This window comes from Chelonoidis abingdonii, chromosome 3 (assembly GCF_003597395.2).
Source record: "Chelonoidis abingdonii isolate Lonesome George chromosome 3, CheloAbing_2.0, whole genome shotgun sequence".
Lineage (NCBI taxonomy): Eukaryota > Metazoa > Chordata > Testudines > Testudinidae > Chelonoidis > Chelonoidis abingdonii.
The window spans coordinates 186,348,801-186,368,616 of NC_133771.1; the positions used below are offsets into that span (position 1 = coordinate 186,348,801).

The 19,816-nt window shown below is 41.6% G+C and overlaps 1 protein-coding gene across 1 annotated transcript in view; it reads left to right on the forward strand.

Moving 5' to 3' along the window:
• The window catches only part of PSME4 (proteasome activator subunit 4), a 228,449-nt gene that overhangs the window by 47,199 nt on the left and 161,434 nt on the right, over positions 1–19,816 (forward strand). Inside the window, exons 2-6 of the mRNA XM_075064374.1 lie at positions 501–641; positions 1,224–1,340; positions 3,459–3,518; positions 10,888–10,932; positions 13,788–13,937. Coding sequence (XP_074920475.1) covers positions 501–641; positions 1,224–1,340; positions 3,459–3,518; positions 10,888–10,932; positions 13,788–13,937 — 513 coding nt within the window. The remainder of the gene's footprint in view (positions 1–500; positions 642–1,223; positions 1,341–3,458; positions 3,519–10,887; positions 10,933–13,787; positions 13,938–19,816) is intronic.

The window sequence follows — 19,816 nt, forward strand, 5'->3', positions numbered from 1 at the left end:
GCACTCGGGGCTGTGACTCCTAAGCTGGGTGAGTGGCTCCAACAGATCCCAGGAACAACATCAGAGCTCTCTGTCCAGAAGAGTGCAGTGCTAGAAACAGCTAAGATACTGCACAGAACCCTCAAACTCCCAGGCCTCTGGTGGAACTTGTTGGAATGATGTCGTGTTCTTAGAGGTGGTTTATGCATATTTCCTCTTGTGGGATATGACCCTTGCTGCTCCTGAGCTTCAGGAACTATCTGAAAAATCAGTGCCCATTGGGCTGCATGAATGCCCTTATTTGGCAGTTCCTTTCTTTTCATAGCTAGTTTCTTGCATCAGGATCTTCTTTTTTTGTCTAGCATATTGACCAGATTTTGTACTTACTGCTAAAACTCTTGGGTAGTTTTTACTTTGATCCTTCATGATTGCACAGTAAGGTTCCTAGATGGGGACTGGCTCAGTTCTTTGGTAGGATGAATATCCTCAGCGCACAACACTGACTCATGTTTTGCTTCTAGGTATATCCGACTATATGGGAGAAAATTTAGCAAAGAAGATCATGTGCTTTTTATCAAGTTGTTGTACGAGTTAGTAACAATTCCAAAGCTGGAGATCAGCATGATGCAAGGATTTGCACGTCTGTTGATAAACCTGTTAAAGTAAGTATATTTTGCTGACATTGTTCTACTTAAATATTTACATCCATGAATAGAACATTTGATCCTTGACCTACAGTATAGTTAACTGCATCATACAAATTACTTCACTTCCTCTTACCCTGCACAGATCTTTGAAAATGGAGGGAAATTTGAGAAAAATGGTCCCTTTTGAGGCTTGATTTCAATATTGATCAAATAGCTAACTATCATATGTTAGTTTTGTTTTTCTTGCTGTAGAAATCCTATAAGAAGATAGAGAGCTCCAAAAATAGTATGGTCTCAGAACTAAAGTTTAAGAGGAACTGTTAAGGGATGTGTGTGTCACATGTCATTGAAAGTATTTATTGATGAGTAATATAACTGCACTTGGCAATTTTTTGTAGAGACATTATGGATGTCTTGAATCCCAGAAAGAATGCTTGTAAGTGAATAGTGTTTGACATGTCATTAGTAGTAATTGTGGGGAAAAAAAACATATGTTCAAATAACTTTCTGCTGTTCAGTTTTTAGGTATTCTAATGTATGATGAGTGCTGGTAAGGAGAATGTTTAATCCCAAAGTGCACTTCATTTCTTAAATTAGGAAAAAAGAACTTCTTTCAAGAGATGATTTGGAGTTACCATGGAGACCACTTTATGAAATGTTGGAGAGGATATTGTATTCCAAAACAGAACACCTTGGATTAAATTGGTTTCCCAAGTAAGTTTTGTTTTATTGTAGTTTATTGAAGTAATTGTTTTGGTTAAAGGGGTCTTTAGAACACTGACAATGTGGTTGAAGATTATTTTTTAATATTTAGATCTTGATATACCAGAAACGAACAAATATATATCTAGACTTTTTATACATTCATAGAAATAAAGGGTAAAAAGAAGACATTATATCATCTTGCACATCCCTCTGACAGTAAATAATTTATTTATGCAGTTTCTTTATTTTTCATGTACTTTATCAAGTTCAGTTTTAAGTATGTCAAGTGATGCGTCTTCAACCACTTCCATTGGGAAAATAAACCACAGTTTAAAACTTCAGTGATACATTTTTTTTTTTTTTTTTTTTAATGAAATGTCCTTTGTTAAATTCCATCTCACAACAAGCGTTAGGAAAAAAAGCGTCTCTCTTACATGTAAAATGCCTGTGTCTCACACAGAGAAATAAAATGTTTTTTGTTGGGGAAGATTATATATTAATTTATACATCAAAAATGCTAATGCGATACTATGGGCAAATGCACTTGTTCTACAAAGTAAAAAGTTTTAGAAAACAAATTGTTATTTTTAAGTGGGAAGGAAACTCAAAAATGTCTAAATTGCACATTGCTTTTTCATAAAGCAAATATGCACTGTGCAAAGTCTGGTTATATTGACATTAATATGTAATGTTTTCTTGGTATCCGCACTCAAAACTTGCAAACCATTCTCAATTCATGTATACCCAAATCCTGAAATTTGGACCTCACCCATACAGAGGTCTGTGTATTTACACTAAACATACAGCACAGTTGGTATTTATCAATCCACAGCCTATACGGTTGATTTTAACCTCTCTGTCCTATCATAAACTTGTTGCCTATTTTGCAGCCATGCAGTGTGCGCAAACTTTACAGCTCCATCTTTGGCTGCCTATTGAATTTTCCATTGTTTGTCAGATAAAGGTTCAAAGGCCTGTATGTTACATTTTCTTGATTTTTCTCTATCCAATTTCCATCATTGCCTATACATACAAGTAGAGTACAGTTAGTTTAAATTTTTCAGGAAGGTGCTGCTAATGTTGTGGAAATCCCATTTTTTGATGGGAAACACTAACCTCAACTTTTGAAAAGTTAGAGTGCAAAAAGGAAATGGAGAAGAAAAAGTGAAGGAAAAGCCCTAGATTATAATAACTTTTTTGCACTGAATGGCAAAAAAAAAAAAAAAATGGAGGGGGAATAAAATAAATGAGGGGGAGGAAGGAGGAAAAACAAATTCAGAGCTTTTTGACAAAAAAAAATTTTTGAAAACCAAATTGAAATAAAAACTGCAGTTTCAACTGAAATTTTTCCATTTTGAATTAAAAATTCTCGTTTGAAATTTTTCACAGGGAAAAAGTTTTTTGATCAGTGATAGTTGTAAATGACACACATTTTTCCATAAATTTAGAAAAGAACCCTGCCTATGATCTGTGTGTCGTGAAGAGAAAACAACCAAATTATTGATGTAATTATATTAAGGAAGACTTCCCTCTGAGATCTTTTTTCAAACTATATATAATTATTAAAGGGAAATGGCCAAATTTTAAAAATTTGCTCTTCTCTTTGAAGATTATCTACTGTTTTTTCAAGTAATACCTAAACGATTACTATATTTAAAAAGTCAGAGGAAAAAATATAATTAGTTATGGAATTACCAACACCTAGTGAAACTGACTATATGCAATTTGCCCCTTTAAGTCGAGTTTTTCCTTTGCTATGTGAAAAACCCATACTATAACCGAGGAGAGAGAATTTGGAGGAGTTGGGGGCTGTAAAAGCATAAAAATTGGGAGGAGGATTCTAAATGGAGATGATATATCAACTTTTGTTTTTAATTGACTAGATTTGAAGTTTATGGCATCCCGTTTACTATGCAGTGCGATGTGTTCTCATATGGTGTTTTTGCAACATTGTTGAAATTTTCAAATTTGAGTGAATTCCTTTTGCTGTATATGAAGGGATAATTATTTAAATATTGCCAGGATCATTTAAATATTTTCTGCCTTTAGAGTTACTCTTACACTATATTTGTTGATAGAACTGCTGTTTTCCATGTCATGTTTTACATCTTTCTTTTTTACATTCAGTTCATATCGACCAGGCTTGTCTTCACCTAAAACATTTGTGCTTAATGTTTTACATAGGTGGTAAGGATAATGTTTTTTTTGTTCAGCTCTGGCCGATGTGTTTATCTTCTGCATGTTCTGTTAGACTGTAACACTTGTCACACAGGTGTAACTTTCTGCATAAATAATTGTACTGGAAAACCAATGTTAACATTACACCACTATTTATGAGAATGTCGCACTGTATTTAAACCTTTCTAATTGTGGAAAAATATACTGTGTGTGACGTGGCTGAGAAAAATGGCTATCTGCTAATTATTTTAACCAACAAACATCAAAGGGTACAACATTAGGTGATTTTAATGTTTGAATAATTTTTACATGGAATATGGACAAAATGTGTATTTACATAGCTTTAGAAATGCATGTCTCTTAAATGAATTTAACTTTACTACAAAACATTGAAGTTTGTGGAAAGTGGTTGAGAGCAAGGATTGTGGTACCAGAAACCACATTAAGAAGAAAAATAAAGTAGAAAAGGCAGTATGAAACAAATGTGCCTAGCAGCCTGACAGTTTTGGCTTCTGTGGATTTTTGTCAGTGAAAATTCTTTTTTAAAACAGGTTATAAAAATGTAGAAATCATTTGTACTTACGTAAGTATAAAATACAAGTAACCTTCAGAAAGAAATTTCAGTACGGTATTACTTTGAGGAATGATAGAAGTGTAGGTCTGGAAGGGACTTTGATAGGTCATCTAGTTTAGTCTCCTGCACTGAGGCAAGACTAAGTATTATCTAGAACAGGGATTCTCAACTTTTTTCTTTCTGAGGCCCCCCCAAGATGCAATAAAAATTCCATGGCTTACCTGTGTCACAGCAACTGTTGTTCTGTGTATAAAAGCCAGGGTGGATGTTAGGCGTAGGAAGCAGGGCAGTTGCTCGGTCCCCACATCACAGGGGGCACAGCAAAGCTAAGCTGCTTAGGCTTCAGCTTCAGCCATGCGTGGTGGGGCTCAGTGTCCTGGGCTCAGTGTCCTAGGCTGCAGTCCCTTGCAGTGAATCTTTGGCTTTATGCCCTTCACACTACGAGTCTAATGCCTGCCTTGCATGGTGACCCTCCTAAAACCTGTTCACGGCCCCTCAAGGGGCCCTGGATCCCTGGCTGAGAACCACTATTCTAGACCATCCCTGATAGGTGTTTGGAGGTTTTTAATAAGAGATTACTAAGTCTTATTGGTGGTGCTGCCTAGCTAATGCAGGCTAGTCCCTGCCTGTTCTGACACTGCACTCCTCCCCAGAAACTAACTGGAAGCCACCTGAGGTAAACTAATGCTCCAACCCCGCACCCCAATCCCCTGCCCCAGCCCTGAGCCCCCCCCCAAACCCGGAGCCCCTTCCTGAACCCCAACCCCCTCATTCCCGGCCCCACCCTTCAGCTCTCATCCCTGCACCCCAACCCTCTTCCCTATCTCTGAGCCCCTCCCACACCCCAAACCCCTCATCCCAAGCTCCGTTGGGTCATGGACATCATCAATTTTCTTCAACTGGGTTGCCAGAAAAAAAGTTTGAAAACCACTGGATTAGACCAGGGGTGGCTAAACTTATTGACCGTCCGAGCCACATCTGACAATCTTCAGAAATTTGAGAGCCAGGGCGTGTCTGCTGGGGCTTGGAAGGCACCACAGGTCTGAAACCCCGAGCCCCGGCAGGCACGGCCCGCAGGCCTGAAGCCCCAAGCCCCATCAGGCGTGTCTCAAAGGCCTGAAGCCCCAAGACCCCCCTCCCCACTGGGCAGAAGCTGAAGGGGACACGTGGGGGGTCACACGTCTGCCCAGATAATTATTTTTTTGTGGTGCCACCAGCCTCCTCCCTTCACAGCAGCTGGTGGAGCCAGCGAGCTGGGAGCTGCGGCCATGGGGAGAGGCAGCAGCAAAAGCTGAGAGCTGCAAGGAGAGCTGCTGCTTTTGCTGATGCCTCTCCCCATGGAGCTAAAGCAGCGGCCTCTCCCTGCAGCTCCCAGCTCTTTGCTGCTACCTTTGCATGGGGCGCTAACACCTGGGAGCTGCAGGGTGGGACCACTGAAGGTAAGAGGGTGTGTGTGCCTGGGGGGGCATGACTCAAGCTGTTGGGAGGGGGCACATCTCTTCCACTCTCAGCAGGCATGAGTCATCTCTGGCAGAAGCCCCTCGCCCTATCACCATGCTGCAGGGCAGAGGCGCTAAGCCTCTTTCCCCCCCACCCCCACCCCCAGTCTGGCAGGTGAAGAATGGGGAGAGCCTCAGGGGCTCTGTGAGCTGCACTTTAACTGTAAAAGAGCTGCATGGAGCCCGTGAGTTGTAGTTTGGCCATCCTTGGGTTAGCCAATGATAGAGATTTCACAACCTCCCTAGGTAATTTGTTCTAGTACTTAACTACCCTTACAGTTAGGAAGTTTTTGCTAATACCTTACCTAAATCCACTTCGCTGCAATTTAAGCCCATTACTTCTTGTCTGGTCCTCAGTAAATAAGGAGAAGAATTTATCACCCTCCTTTTTATAACCTTTTACATACACCTCTACCTCGATATAACGCTGTCCTTGGGAGCCAAAATATCTTACCATGTTATAGGTGAAACTGTGTGTTATATCGAACTTGCTTTAATCCACTGGAGTGCGCAGCCCTGCTTCCCCCCCTCCCTCCCGGAGCACTGCTTTACCATGATATATCTGAATTCGTGTTATATTGGGTCGCATTATATCAAGGTAGAGGTGTACTTAAAGACTTGTTTTCCCCCTCAGTCTTCTCTTCTCCAGACTAAACAAACCCAGGTTTTTCAATCTCTCCTTGTAGGCCAAGTTTTCTAGACCTTAAGTCATTTTTCTTGCTCTTCTCTGGACTTTCTCCAGTTGTCCACATCTTTCCTGAAGTGTGATGCTGAGAACTGGATGCAGTACTCCCATTGAAGCCTCATCAGTGCTCAGTAGAGTGGAAGAATTACTTCTTGAGTCTTGTTTACAACGCCCTGCTAATACATCCCAGAATGGACATTGGCTTTTTTTGGAGTCATATTATATTTTTGACTCATTTACTTTGTGATTCACTATAGCCCCCAGATCCTTTTTCTGCAGTACTCCTTCCTACATAGTCACTTCCCATTTTATATTTGTGTGATCCTTTCTAAGTGTAGTACTTTGCATTTGTCTTTATTAAATTTCATCCTGTTTATTTCAGACCATTTCTCCAGTTTGTGAAGATCATTTTGAATTATAACCCTGTCCTCCCAAAGCACTTGCAACCCCTCCCAGCTTGGTATTATCTGAAAACTGAATAAGTATACTCTGTATCCCATTATCCAAATCATTTTATGAAAATATTGAACAGAACTGGACCCAGAACAGATCCCTGGTGGACCCTATTCAACATGCTCTTCCAGCCTGACTCTGAACTATTGATAACTACTCTTTGAGTACTGTTGTCAAACCATTTGTGCATCCACCTTATAGTAGGTTCATCTAGGCTATATTTCCCTACTTTGCAGTGTATTTCACTGTTTTTCGATAATTAGTGAAATATAGACAATATCAGGCTTTTAACTAATTCCTTTTATTTTTAAACAAATGTACACCCAGTCTTGGATGAGTATACAACAGTTAGATATTACAGGTTAGAGCAGTGGTTCCCAACGCGGTGCCTACAGGTGTCATGGCGCCCGCCAGGGCATCTATGTGCACCTGCGTACTGTCCAGTGGACGAGCATCCACCAAAATGCCGCTGAGAAGCAGCGTCATCCAGAGGCGTCACCGCTGAAATGCCGCTGTTTTTCGGCGGCAATGCCTCTGGATGTTGCTGCTTGTCAGTAGCATTTTGTTGGTGACGCCTATTGACGTTGCCTCTTCTCAGCGGCATTTCAGTGGATACTTGTCTGCCGGCCACAGTGGCTCGTCATCCAGCGCCTGCCAGCTGAAAAAGGTTGGGGACCACTGGGTTAGAGAGATCATATATCCTTTTCCACATAAAGAAAATAAACCCTACAGTACTTAAAACATGTCCAGGGGTAAGGCTTTACCTGGCTTTTCTTTTTAAAGGTAGATACGTTACAAGACTCCTAATAATAAGCAAGTCTGTCCATTTTTTTGTAATGAGGAAGGAGAGAAGGACTGGTTTAAAAAAAATCAAAGAAAGTTTAGTAGGATTTAAAAAATGATCATAGATTTATATGGGTAATATCCACAGTTAACTTTTATATGGGATATTTATAAAGGATATAAACCTTCATGCTTCAAGACATCAGCCAACTATTAAGAAGAGTTAGGAAGAAACTTCTGCAGGAAGTTATTCCTTAAGTCTTCATTACAGAGCCTTTGCCCTGGTGTCCATTATACAGTTTGGTTGATGTAAGGCAGCTTATGTTGACCTAACTATGTCAGTTTACATGCTACAGCCTTGCTCTTGCGGATGTAAGTGCCCTACTACACTGACATAACTCCACTTCCATGAAAGGCATAGGGCTTATGTTGATATAGTTAGGGCAACGCAGTGTCCCTGTAGACATTTATTTACATTTAGCTGTTGGCTGTCATTTTTATCAGTTTCATGGCTCTGTGCTGCAGTTGTGAAATGCACAAGAAAGTCCTCCCCACTCCCAGACGGACCGCTGCCCGGGCCTTCTGCTCCGAGCTGGGCTGCTGCCTGTGCTCCTGATTCACTGCTCCCAGCCAGGCTGCTGCCCAGTCTCCCTGCTTGAAGGCAGGCTACTCCTGGAGTCCTGGGTCTCCGCTAGGAGCCTGGCTGGACTGAAGCTCGTGTCTCCCTGCTGTCCTCTAGTTCATTCTTTTTAGCCTCAGTTGTAAAGCTATAATTGTAAGATTAAAATCTTCACCCATCCTTACTTAAGATCTGATGTAAAACTTGTGGGCCAGCAAGACAGGTCTGTGATTTCTGGCATCAGTAGATTAGTCTCATCTCCTTTTCTTCCCCCTTCCTTTTTCTAGCCTCCAAATCCTCCACTGCAATTCCTTTGCTTGAGTGCAGTGTGGTGGTATTTTTCCATACTGCGAATAATCTTTAATGTCAATCTTCAACAGCTTAGTATAAAATTATCCAGAAGTGCTGCGGATCTAGGCCTTCTTTGTTGCCTGGTGGAACTGCTGTCATCTAATATAATGAAACCTGACAGTTTTCCAACAATTTGATTTTTCAAGTGCAGTGGCACTTCAATCCAAAGTCTTTGTGTATTAGCAGAATTTGACAATTTGACTTTATTCCATTATTTGCAAAAGATGGTTGGTCTCTTCTTTTTCTTGTGGCTATTAGAAACTGTTTAGTAAGTCACCAGCTTACCTTGCAGGGATGTTATGGACTCTGGCAATTTGTCAGTTCTGGATAAATCCGCAAAATTCTGTCTTCTACAGAGTGCTGTTTGAAATGCATTCCTGTTGCTGGGGAGAGGGTGAAAGAAACTGCTGATTTGCACTGAACTCAGAGGTAGCATTGCAGGACTGTAGATACTTCAAAGGCTTCACTGTGAAAAAGTGCTTTATCCATTTTATATTCTTTTCTGTGAATTTAAGTGGAGTCTTATTTCCTTTTGTGTAGAACTTCAGATGTACAGTATAGTGTTACATGGAGAACACAGAAGGTATTTTAGCTGGTGTCATAAGCATAATTCCTAATTCTGAACCTTAGAGTCCAAAATGTGGGTGCCTGCATGAAACCTCCAAGCTTAATTACCAGCTTGGATCTGATAGCGCTGCCACCAGCCAAAAATTTCCAGTGTTTGGCTCACTCTGGTCTCCCCAAAACCTTCCCTGGGGGACCCCAAGACTCAGATGCCCTGAGTCTTACCACAAAGGGAAATAACCCCCCCCTCCCCTTGTCTTCTCTTTACTTCCTCCCCAGGCTTCCCCTCCGTGGGTTATCCTGGAAGATTACTGTACTTAAACTCCTTGAATTACAAAACAGAGAGGGCAATTTACCTTCCCCCCTCCTTCTTTTTCCCCCTCCCAGTCTTTCCCTGAGAGAGACCGTAATCCTGGCACAGGGATTTCTATCCCCTAGAGCCTCACTTAGAAAAGAAAATCCAACAGGTTTTAAAAAGAAAAGCTTTATATAAAAAGAAAGAAAAGACATAAAAATGCTCTCTGTATCAAGATAACAATATACAGGGTCAATTGCTTAAAAGAAAAATATGAATAAACAGCCTTATTCAAAAAAAAGAAATACAATTTAAACATCCCAGCAACTACACACATGTAAATAAAAAAAAAACAATAAAAGCCTATTGTTTTTCTACCTTTGTACTCACAACTTGGAAACTGAAGATTAGAAGCTTGAAGATAGAAAGATAAAAATCTTGTTTCCTGATTGGTCCTCTGGTCAGGTGTTTGGTTCCCTTTGTTAACTCTTTACAGGTGAAAGAAACATTAACCCTTAGCTATCTGTTTATGACAGCTGGACATCAGACCTTCTAGTGGACACTGATCAGTCTTCTCTTTATCCTGAGCAAGGCTCCACTTTTCTCTCTCATTTTTTTGGTATCGTGAGGGTAGGGATCCAGTATTCGTTTTACTTTTAAGCAGTTGGTAAATTATTACAATACAATGATGTTCTGACTTCATAGAATATTTTTATTCAGAGAATGGCCTCTGATCAAAATGCAGTCTAGCCACTGTCTACTATTATGTTAATTACAAAGCCATGTAAAAAGTGAAAATAAATTTCCTGTTGTAGTGCCATTGATGCATGATTCTCCCTCCTTCATCTTTCTGAAAGCATTTACTATTTTACTTTAATTTTAAAAAATGGTTTGACAAAATTAGATGTTACACATGTGAAGCTTCATGTGAAAATTGCTATTAAAAACCGTCATTGTTACTCTAATAAAAACAGTGTTACCCATAGCTAGGAAAACTTGTTCAGTCATCTGTTGCAAAGTGTCAGGGAAGCTGTAGAAATAACTAGTGAGTTCAGGTTAATCCATTTCTTTTGTTTGGTTAGGAATGTATACAAATGCATTAGATTCAATTGTGCATAAACAAAAACCAAATCTAAAAAAATTGTTTAGGATTTGGAGTCTGAAATATACTGCTCTTCATCTATCTTAAAACTTAACCGATTCTTATGTGATTTTTATGTTATAGTTTCAAGTGTCCATAAAAACTGTTGATCCTGCTTGTTAGTCCATAATAGAATGCAAGATATTACTGTTCAATGCGGTACTAATTTTTCACTCTTGATTGAAGTACAGTGAATACTAGAGAGGAGTAAGGGGTAGAATCAGAAATTAAAGCAGTTTTAATCCTTGTGATTAGGTCTGTATGGAACAGAAGGATTAGCCACTGCATGTACACAGATGGTGTCTAATTGCATCAATACCATCTTAGATTTTAAACAATCATAAACTGACTGTTATAATTACATTAGTCTATTTCAAGTACAGCATATAATTTTCTTTTTCTTTTTTGTTTCAGTTCTGTAGAAAACGTTCTAAAAACACTTGTGAAAAGCTGTCGACCGTAAGTTCTTAACTATTTTCCCATCTTTCTGAAGCACATGCCTTTAGTATTTCTTTTCTGGAATGTGTTAGCTCCTTGGGGGTTCTTTGTACTGTCTTTCTATTTTCTTAAAAGTGTAAGCTTTCTGATCCATCCCGCCTCCCCCCTCCTTCCAACATAACATTTAGCATTTTATAGTTGAAGTTTCAAAGCTGAACTATATTTGGTAACTTATATTTGCTTTTGTTCTAATGAAAAATCATTTGTTGTTGTTTTCTGGACAAGCCAAGCCTCCTGTTTTATGGAACTAATTTTATTTCACCATTTTAAACCCACATGATACACTTTTTAATTAGAGCTGAAGTGATGCAAATACATCAAGTTTCTATTATTTCTTCTCTGGAAATATTGTTTAACAGTCTTTCAAGTGTGTGCGTTATCTGCTTAACAGAAATAAGTTTAATACATTCTTGCTTCCCTTGTCCTGCTATCCTGAAAGCTGATATCATAACAGAATGGTCTGTTGCTTTACTTGATACAATTTAGAGTAATCTTTTAAGTTAGAAGTTAAAAGACCTACTTTTGGGCCTACTTATGGAAGGGAGTGGGGCAAGTGGGAGGAGGGAGAAGAGTGTAAAACATTGTTTTGATAAATTTTGAATCCTCATTAGTCATTTTTCTACATTTGTTGTCTAAATGTATCAGTTTGAGTGATCTTTTATTTTTGGGAGAGATTTTTTATTTAGTTTCCTCAACCACATGTTTGAGCCTGAGATTCCTGTGGTATGTTTTTATAGTAACATGTTTAAAGTGAAATCAAAAGGGCAATAACTAAGGCTCTTCACAATGTCAAAACAAAGTGTGTATGTTTTAAAATACACTATCTTTTCCTCTAAGCTGAAATCTTAGTTGAAAACTAATAAAAAGTTAAGTGGAAAGCCACATAGCGTTAAAAGAAAAAAGGCCAGGATATCGTTAGATAAATCCTAAATCAATCTTTGTAATCTGCAACCATTATTTTGCCTTTTTCCATATCACCTCAGTCATATCCACTATCCACAGTGCATATGCGCTCACCCTGGTCTAGTGTTTTCTATAGTGCTCTATACTAATTGACTTATAGGAGTCTGAGATATACAAGGAATGTGGTTGAGAGGTCTGGTAGCTCTTTTCTGGCCTATGTGAAATATTGATATTCACTGTCCACTTTCTTGTGAGCAGGTGATCAGCATTATAAACCATTGCCACATTTGGCATCTGTTAAGTATTACTGGCAGAGAGACCAAGGTTTGAATGGCTATTTAGAGGTAATCACCCCAGGTTGGTGTTGAGAAGCATTGTCAGGGCAGGGTGAGGGAATTCTGCACTGATGCTGGTTGTGCAGTACCTTTTTTTGAAGAAATGAAAGAATTTGGTTTTTAAGGCAGACAATCTAAGTTCCCTCTAAGCTGCGTGGCTGCACGGAGGCCTATTGAGCCTGACACAGGGGCTCAAGGCTGCGGTGGGGAGAGGCACCTCTCCCCACTGGCCGCAGCATGGACCTGCCCCAGACTTGCTGCAGCCAGGGGAGAGGAGCCCCTCTCTCCGCCTGGCCCAGCTCCACCAGAGCTGGCGAGGAGAGGTGCCCCTCCCCACCTGCCAAAGCGCAGACATGCTGCAGTGAGGAGAGGCGCCTCTCCCCACCAGCCCAGTGGGGACCTGCCCCAGACTTGCCACTGCCGGAGAAGAGGAGCCCCTCCCATGGCCCAGCACAGCCATGCTGGAGCTGCCACGGTCTGGGAGAGGCACCTCTCTTCAAGGCCCGAACTGCTACTGTGAGAGAGGGCTAGGGGGAGTCCTCGCTCTCCACTGTAGCCCTGGGACAGCCTGTACTCCAAACCCCTCATCCCTGGCCCCACCCTAGAGCCCCCCCCCATCCCAACAGTCTGCCCCAGCCCTGAGCCCACATCCGCACCCCCAGGCAGAGCCCTCATCCCCCCCACACCCCAACCTTCTGCCCCAGACCTGAGCCCCATCCCACACTCCGAACCTCTCGGCCCCGGCCCCACCCCCACCATATAAATTTTGTTATGTGCACTAATATGAAGGTGATGTGTCACACATCACTTCCATATTGGTGCATATAACAAAATGCCTTCCGCACATGGACGTAAAAAATTAGAGGGAATGTTGCTGACAATTTGACATCTTTTATTAGCATCAAATTTGCACTTAATATATTATGTATGTTTTTATTTCAGAATGAAAATGTGAAATTTGATTTAACTCTTGGAAACTCTTTACTCTAAATTTTGCATGGGTGAGGTTGAAGGAGTTGGTGGTATGGCTTTTAAGTAGCCATATTTTATCTGCCTTAACTTTTTAATATAAACTAATGCCTATTCTTACTATGGAACATATTCTAAATGCTAATTTTACATGAGTAAGCAGCTCCTTCTTAGAAAAGTTCCATATTTGTTATAGGGCTATTCTAGTCTTCCAGATGCACTTTGTTAGGAGGAATCAGAACATTAGCTCTACTTCCATTAAGGTCTGTCTTCAGTGTAAACATCAGTTGTTTAGTCTCATACAGTCTTTACACTGAAGCAGTTATGTATCATGAGGATTTTTTTAGATATAATGAGAGTAAGAAATTTTATTGCAGTTGCACGCTTTGTAGAAATGATCCATATTTCCAGTCATCTCATCCATCAGACCTTTTTTGAAGGCTGAGTGAGGCTGAGGATTTATTGGGTTACTGGTCTGGTTCTTATCTCTTTCTTTATAACAGTATGGCCCTTACACCATAACATCTCCGTGCACAGTTCAGCTTTAAAATTAAAAATCATGGCAAAAATAAATAAATGAAGTGCAAATTAAGACTTTCCCTTTTTTAGGTATTTTCCAGAAAATGCCTCCATGGAGATGCTAAATGAATGGCAGCCTTTAATGTGCCCATTTGATGTTACCATGCAAAAGGCCATCACCTATTTTGAATTATTTCTACCCACTTCCCTTCCTCCAGAACTTCACCATAAAGGTTTTAAGTAAGTATATCTCAAAATTTTAAAGTTTATTTTTATTCTTTGTTGGATAATACAACATTACATGGTCAAGGCGTTGCCTGTTAATTGGTGGTTTACGAAGTTGCACATCATGCAAGTAGATTCATATATCAGTTCTGATAAATATGTATATCTGGTACTCATGTCTTTTGAAATTGCATTGTAATGAACATCATTCTAGGAGTGCATCTAACAGTTGTAATTTTGCTGCGTTGAAAATTGTAAGCCTTTGACTTCTAGGGCAGGGAAGTAGGCGGTACCTTTGTGTTCCAACCATCCATTCCTTTCTCCATACGAAAAATGGGAAGAGCTCCTCAGGATCACAATCTGTCCTTTCAGCTCTTCCTTCATTACACCACATGCTTCTTGGTATCTTGTTGCTGTTACTTAAAAAAAAAAAAGTTTTTAACTTAAATTGAGTCCCTTTTTCTGAATTTACATAAAATATAGTATATACTCATTCATAAGCCAAAAATTTTAGGTAAAAAAGTGACGCATCAAAGAGCAGGGATCGGCTTATAAATGGGTCTACACCAAAATTTGATGATTTTAAACTCTAGGGCAGGGATTGGCAACTTTTGGCACACAGCTCCCGAGCGTAAGCACCCTGGCAGGCCGGGCCAGTTTGTTTACCTGCCGTGTCCGCAAGTTCAGCCGATTGCGGCTCCCACTGGCCGTGGTTTGCCGCTCCAGGCTAATGGGGGCGGTGCAGACTGAGGGATGTGCTGGCAGCCGCTAGTGTATAGTTCTTGGATCACTTCTACAGCCTAACAGTCTCTTATCAGCACATTGCTTGAAGTATATTCAAGTTCATCTTGCATCATGCCAGTTGAAGCTTGGTTCTGTTGCAGAATCCCTGTGGAGTTCTCTGAGCCACGGGGTGTGCTGACTATCACTATCTAGATTTGTATTCCAGGCCTTAATGTGTGAGGAACTTGCATGTGTACTGAAGCTCCCAAGGCATTCTGTATGACTGAACTTGGGTCTATCTGAATTTGATGCCTTCTCTAGCACCATTGACATACCCACATCATGTGTTAATACAGCAGTTTGGGACATATCTCTGTGATCAAAAAAAGCAGCAAGGAATCCTGTGGCACATTATAGACTAACAGACGTTTTGGAGCATAAGCTTTCGTGGGTGAATACCCACTTTGTCAGATGCATGTAGTGGAAATTTCCAGGGGCAGGTATATATCATGAGGTTGATGGAATTCCACTCCATACAGCTAAATGCAGTGCCTTGCATGGTGTCAAGTATCAGAGGGGTAGCCGTTGTTAGTCTGGATCTGTAAATCCAGATCTGTGATCAAGGTGATAGCGAAAATGGGGACACTCTTAATTTGTTACCTGAAGGTAATATAAGAGACAGAGATAATCTTCCAAATCTCCTTCTATCTCTGGGGACTGAGGCAAAAGACTAGAACCCCCTTCCTCTGAGTATAAAAATCTTCACCTCTCATTATTGATAGTAGCTACTGTAAGTGCATTACATTTGGTCCACCAAGGACCCTAAGCTATTTTAGCTTTCCCTACGAATACTGAAATTAGTTCCACTGACACCTGTAGTTATCAGGTATCTGAGTGGCTTACTGCATTTGAAACCGCCTACAGGTGATGGAGCATCCACGTGGGTAAAAATGGCAGCTCCTCTATGAGCTCCCCCCACCCCACAGTTCCTCTCACCTGCTGCGATCAGTTGTTTCGCAGTGTTCAGGAGGCTCGAGAGGGTGGGAGATGGAGCAAGTATGTGGCGCACTCAGTGGATGGGTGGAACTGGTTGGGAAGAGGTGGAATGGGGGGGGAAGATTCGGGATGGGCCTTGCGGGAAGGGGTTGAGTGAGGATGGGACCTGGGACAGAGCTGGGGGTCGAGCACCCCCTGACACTTTGGAAAGTCGCCACCTGTGAAATTGCCCATTAAAAAGTCTCTCTGGTTACATGTGATATTAAGTTGGTCATTAGAAAACTGATGAAACCCCTTGAATTTCTTGATGTTTGTAACATGGAAGCAGTGACTTTAGTGAGTTAGCTTGAGGTGTTACTGACTTCCACCCCACCCTGTTTTAAAAGGATAGCATGATGATATTTGGTTATCCTAAATTCTTCTCCAAAGTGGTGTTGGAGATCTCCCTTAAACAGTCAGTCTTCCTGTCAACATTCTCCCCAGCACTGAAGGCACTTCCTGGGGAAACTGTTCTCCGCGAACTTGATGTGAAAAGATTGACTGAAGTGGTTAGAGCTCACAGTACACACAGGTGTCAAACTCATTCTGCGAGGAGAGACATACTGCATTTTTTTATGGCCTGTGATCTGCACCTGTGTTGTTCAGGGTCATAACTCTACCCTCTATCCACAGCAGATCTACTGATAACAATGGGAGTTTTGCATAAAGACTGAAGGAGGGTATGGCTCTTATGGAATAACTGAACTTCAATAACTGAACATTACTGTTTTGTTTGAAATCGCTCACTGCTGGTGGGAAATGAGGCAGAGCAATTTAGATAATTTGCACGTGCAGTTACCCAACTTCTGAATACAGTTATGGTAATTATGAGAGTTAGGGGCACAAGTATGCCTCTGATTATTAGATAAACTTGCTTTTAGTGACATCAGGTGTCACTGAAATGAATTGGGGCAGCTTGCATATCTCAGAGCTGTTTCAGGCTGTCACTGGAAGTCTCATTTAAATGGTTGTTGGATTGCACATCTCATTGCTATGCTTTTTCAAGCCTACCATTTCAAGGTCATATTAAAGCTGTTGCTTCAACCAGCTTCTGAACAGATCTTGACCAGAAGAATATGCAGGACGGCCTCTTTTTTTTTTTTTTTTTTTAAAAGCTATTGTTGTTATCAAGGTACATATTACACCTCTACCCCAATATAACGTTGTCCTCGGGAGCCAAAAAATCTTACCACATTATAGGTGAAACCGCGTTACGTTGAACTTGCTTTGATCCACCGGAGTGCGCAGCCCCACCACCTTGGAGTGCTGCTTTACCACATTATATCAGAATTCGTGTTATATCGGGTCAAAGGTGTACCTTATTTTTCCAGACCTTGCTGATGTGGGTCTCTGTATATGGTTCTGTGTTTACACCTATAGTGGCATCTTTTTTGATTATTGACCATCTAAAAGTATGGATCTACTGTAAGGCAGCTGCTATTGAATAAGAGAATTTCTTGTAATTCTTTCTTTCTGAGGGTGTTTTGTGTTACATTGATCTCCGCTCAGCCACCTCAGAATTGGATTTTTCAACTATCTTGTAAATTAAGTACACTTCAGTCATTTATTAATCTTTCCACTTTTTCGATGAAAGCAAAGAATATTGGAAACACTAAGGTTAGCTAAGTTTTAGCAGCAGAGTTGGCATGCATTACTGCCTCTTAGAAGCCAGTGGTTTAGAATTTTGTGTTATGGTAATTTGAGTCACATTATTACCTAGAAGGCTTAGGGCAGGGATCAGTTATACTGTAAATGCCTTCAGAGAACAAGAATTACAGATAATTAGCTTTTTTTGAGTCACTTCCAAGCCTTCCAGTTCTCCTTACTCTTAAGTTTCCTTTCCTACTTCATTGTTGCTCCTTCGTTTTCTCTCCTCCTTTCTGTAGGTTTTAATAAAAATTGCAATCCTGAGAGAGGAGGCTCTTGCTATTGATAGTGTGCTTCATTAGAAGAACAACCTTTTTGTTTTGCTAGAAAATAAATTAAGTTTTTAAGGCTGTGAGTCTGTCATGGAAGTCATGAATTCCATGACTTTCTGGGACATCTGTGACTTCTGCAGCAGCTGTTGTGGCTGGTTTGGGGGCCGCTGTTGGGGTAGTCTCGGGCCGCCCCACCCCCCTCCCAGCAGCAGCAGAGGTCTCGAACCACTGCACCTCTCCACCCCCCAGCAGCAGCGGGGGTCCTGCGCTGTGCACTGCTACCCGCTTCCCCCCACCCCTCCCACAACAGCAAGACTTTGGATGTGGGTAGGGGTTCAGGGCTAGGGCAGAGGGTTGGGGTACAGGAGGGGGTGAGGATGGCACTTACCTCAGGGAGCTCCCTGGAATTGGTGACATGTTCCTAGGTGGAGGTGTGGCCAGGCAGCTCCACACACTGTCTCCACCTGCAGGTGGTTCCCCCCAGCCAGTGGGAGCTGTGGAGCCAGCCCTCAGGGCCGGGACAGCGCGTAAAGCCCCCCCCCCGGCCATGCCTCTGCCTAGGAGCTGAGGGACATGTCGCTGCTTCTGGCGATCTTCGTGGAGCCAGGAAGGGAGCCAGCCAGTCCTACCAACACTGCCCCCCCCCCCAACCCAGCAGCTGCAGGGGTCGCAGGCTGTATCGCCACCCCCTGCCCCAGAGCACCCAACATTTAGTCAGGGGTATATAGTACACATCATGGACAGGTTAGGGGACGTAAATTTTTGTTTACTGCCTGTGACCTGTTTATGACTTTTACTAAAAATACCCGTGACTAAAATGTAGCTTTAATTAAGTTACACCTATAATATTTCTTATGAATACATGAACTATATGGTGGCGTCTCCTGTTCATACATATTCTAAGATGCACTCACTCACCTCATTAAACTTAACTAGCTGAATGAAGTAATTGCTCTGTAGTCAGTTAAAGATATGGCAATTACAAATTTGGAAAGCCTGAGATAATGAACAACTGGAGAGAGATAAATCTATGTGCATGTATTAAATGGGCTTTAGAAGAAGGATTTTATTACATTCACATTAGTAAATTTACTGCAACCCCCAAATAACTTCCACGTCTCCTTCCCCACTCAATTACACAAACTCCATGGGACTCCACAGATCTTTCCAACTGCCGCTGCTTTCTTCTGCAGCCTCCAACCCCAGTATGCCCAGGTCCCCTTTATGAATTCCCCCTCTGAACCTTGCCCCCCCTTTTAAATATTAACCCTTCCCTATTGAGCCTCAGTGCCCAAGTCCCCCATTAGTCCCAGGAACTCCTTTCCTATCTCCCCATAGATATTTCCTGCGTGGCCTGAGTGGGGGGTGTTGCAGAGTGAACCCACCCGGCACTTATCCCACAGCAGCAGCTCCTGTCCTGCAGAGCTAGCTGGGCTGAGCTCCACGTGTTGTGACTGGATTGGAGGCTTGGGGGATGGTCATGCCCTTGAGAGGGGCTGGGTGGAGGTCTGGGTGGGATGTTTCTGAGAGAGACCATCCCGCACTCACCCTGCTGCTGCTGCTGCTTCTGTCCCACTGGGCTGCCTGGGCTCAGGCTGTCACTCAATTTTGGTCTCTTCCCCTCCCCTGGTCATGTTGGAGAGGTGGCTGGGCCAAACCTAGAAGTGCTGTGGACCCTGTGCACCAGGTTGCAGTGCCCAGAGCAGGAGCTGCTACTGCAAGTTGAGTTTTTCATTTTATGGTTTTTTGTTTTGTTTTGTTGTTTTGCCTTTACAAAAACTATATGGGCCTCTAGCAATTACTTCCCTTATCTTATCTCCAACACTCCTGTTAATACACCCCAGAACTATACAAGTCTTTTTCATAACTGCATCACATTGTTGGGTTATATTCAATTTGTGATATACTGTTAACTCCCTGATCTTTTTCAGCTGTACTACCACCAAGCCATTTGTTCCTCATTTAGTAGTTGTGCATTTGATTTTTCCTTCCTGAATGTAGTACTGTGATGCATGACCAGAAAGGGTTAAACATCCCACAGGATGAATGTCTCAAATTGAACCCTTAAAGAGGTATGGGAGATAATGTTTGTGTGTTTGTGTATTTACATATCATAGAATCATAGAAGATTAGGGTTGGAAGAGACTTCAGGAGGTCATCTAGTCCAATCTCCTGCTCAAAGCAGGACTAACACCAATGCCAGTCAGTAGAGGGGGG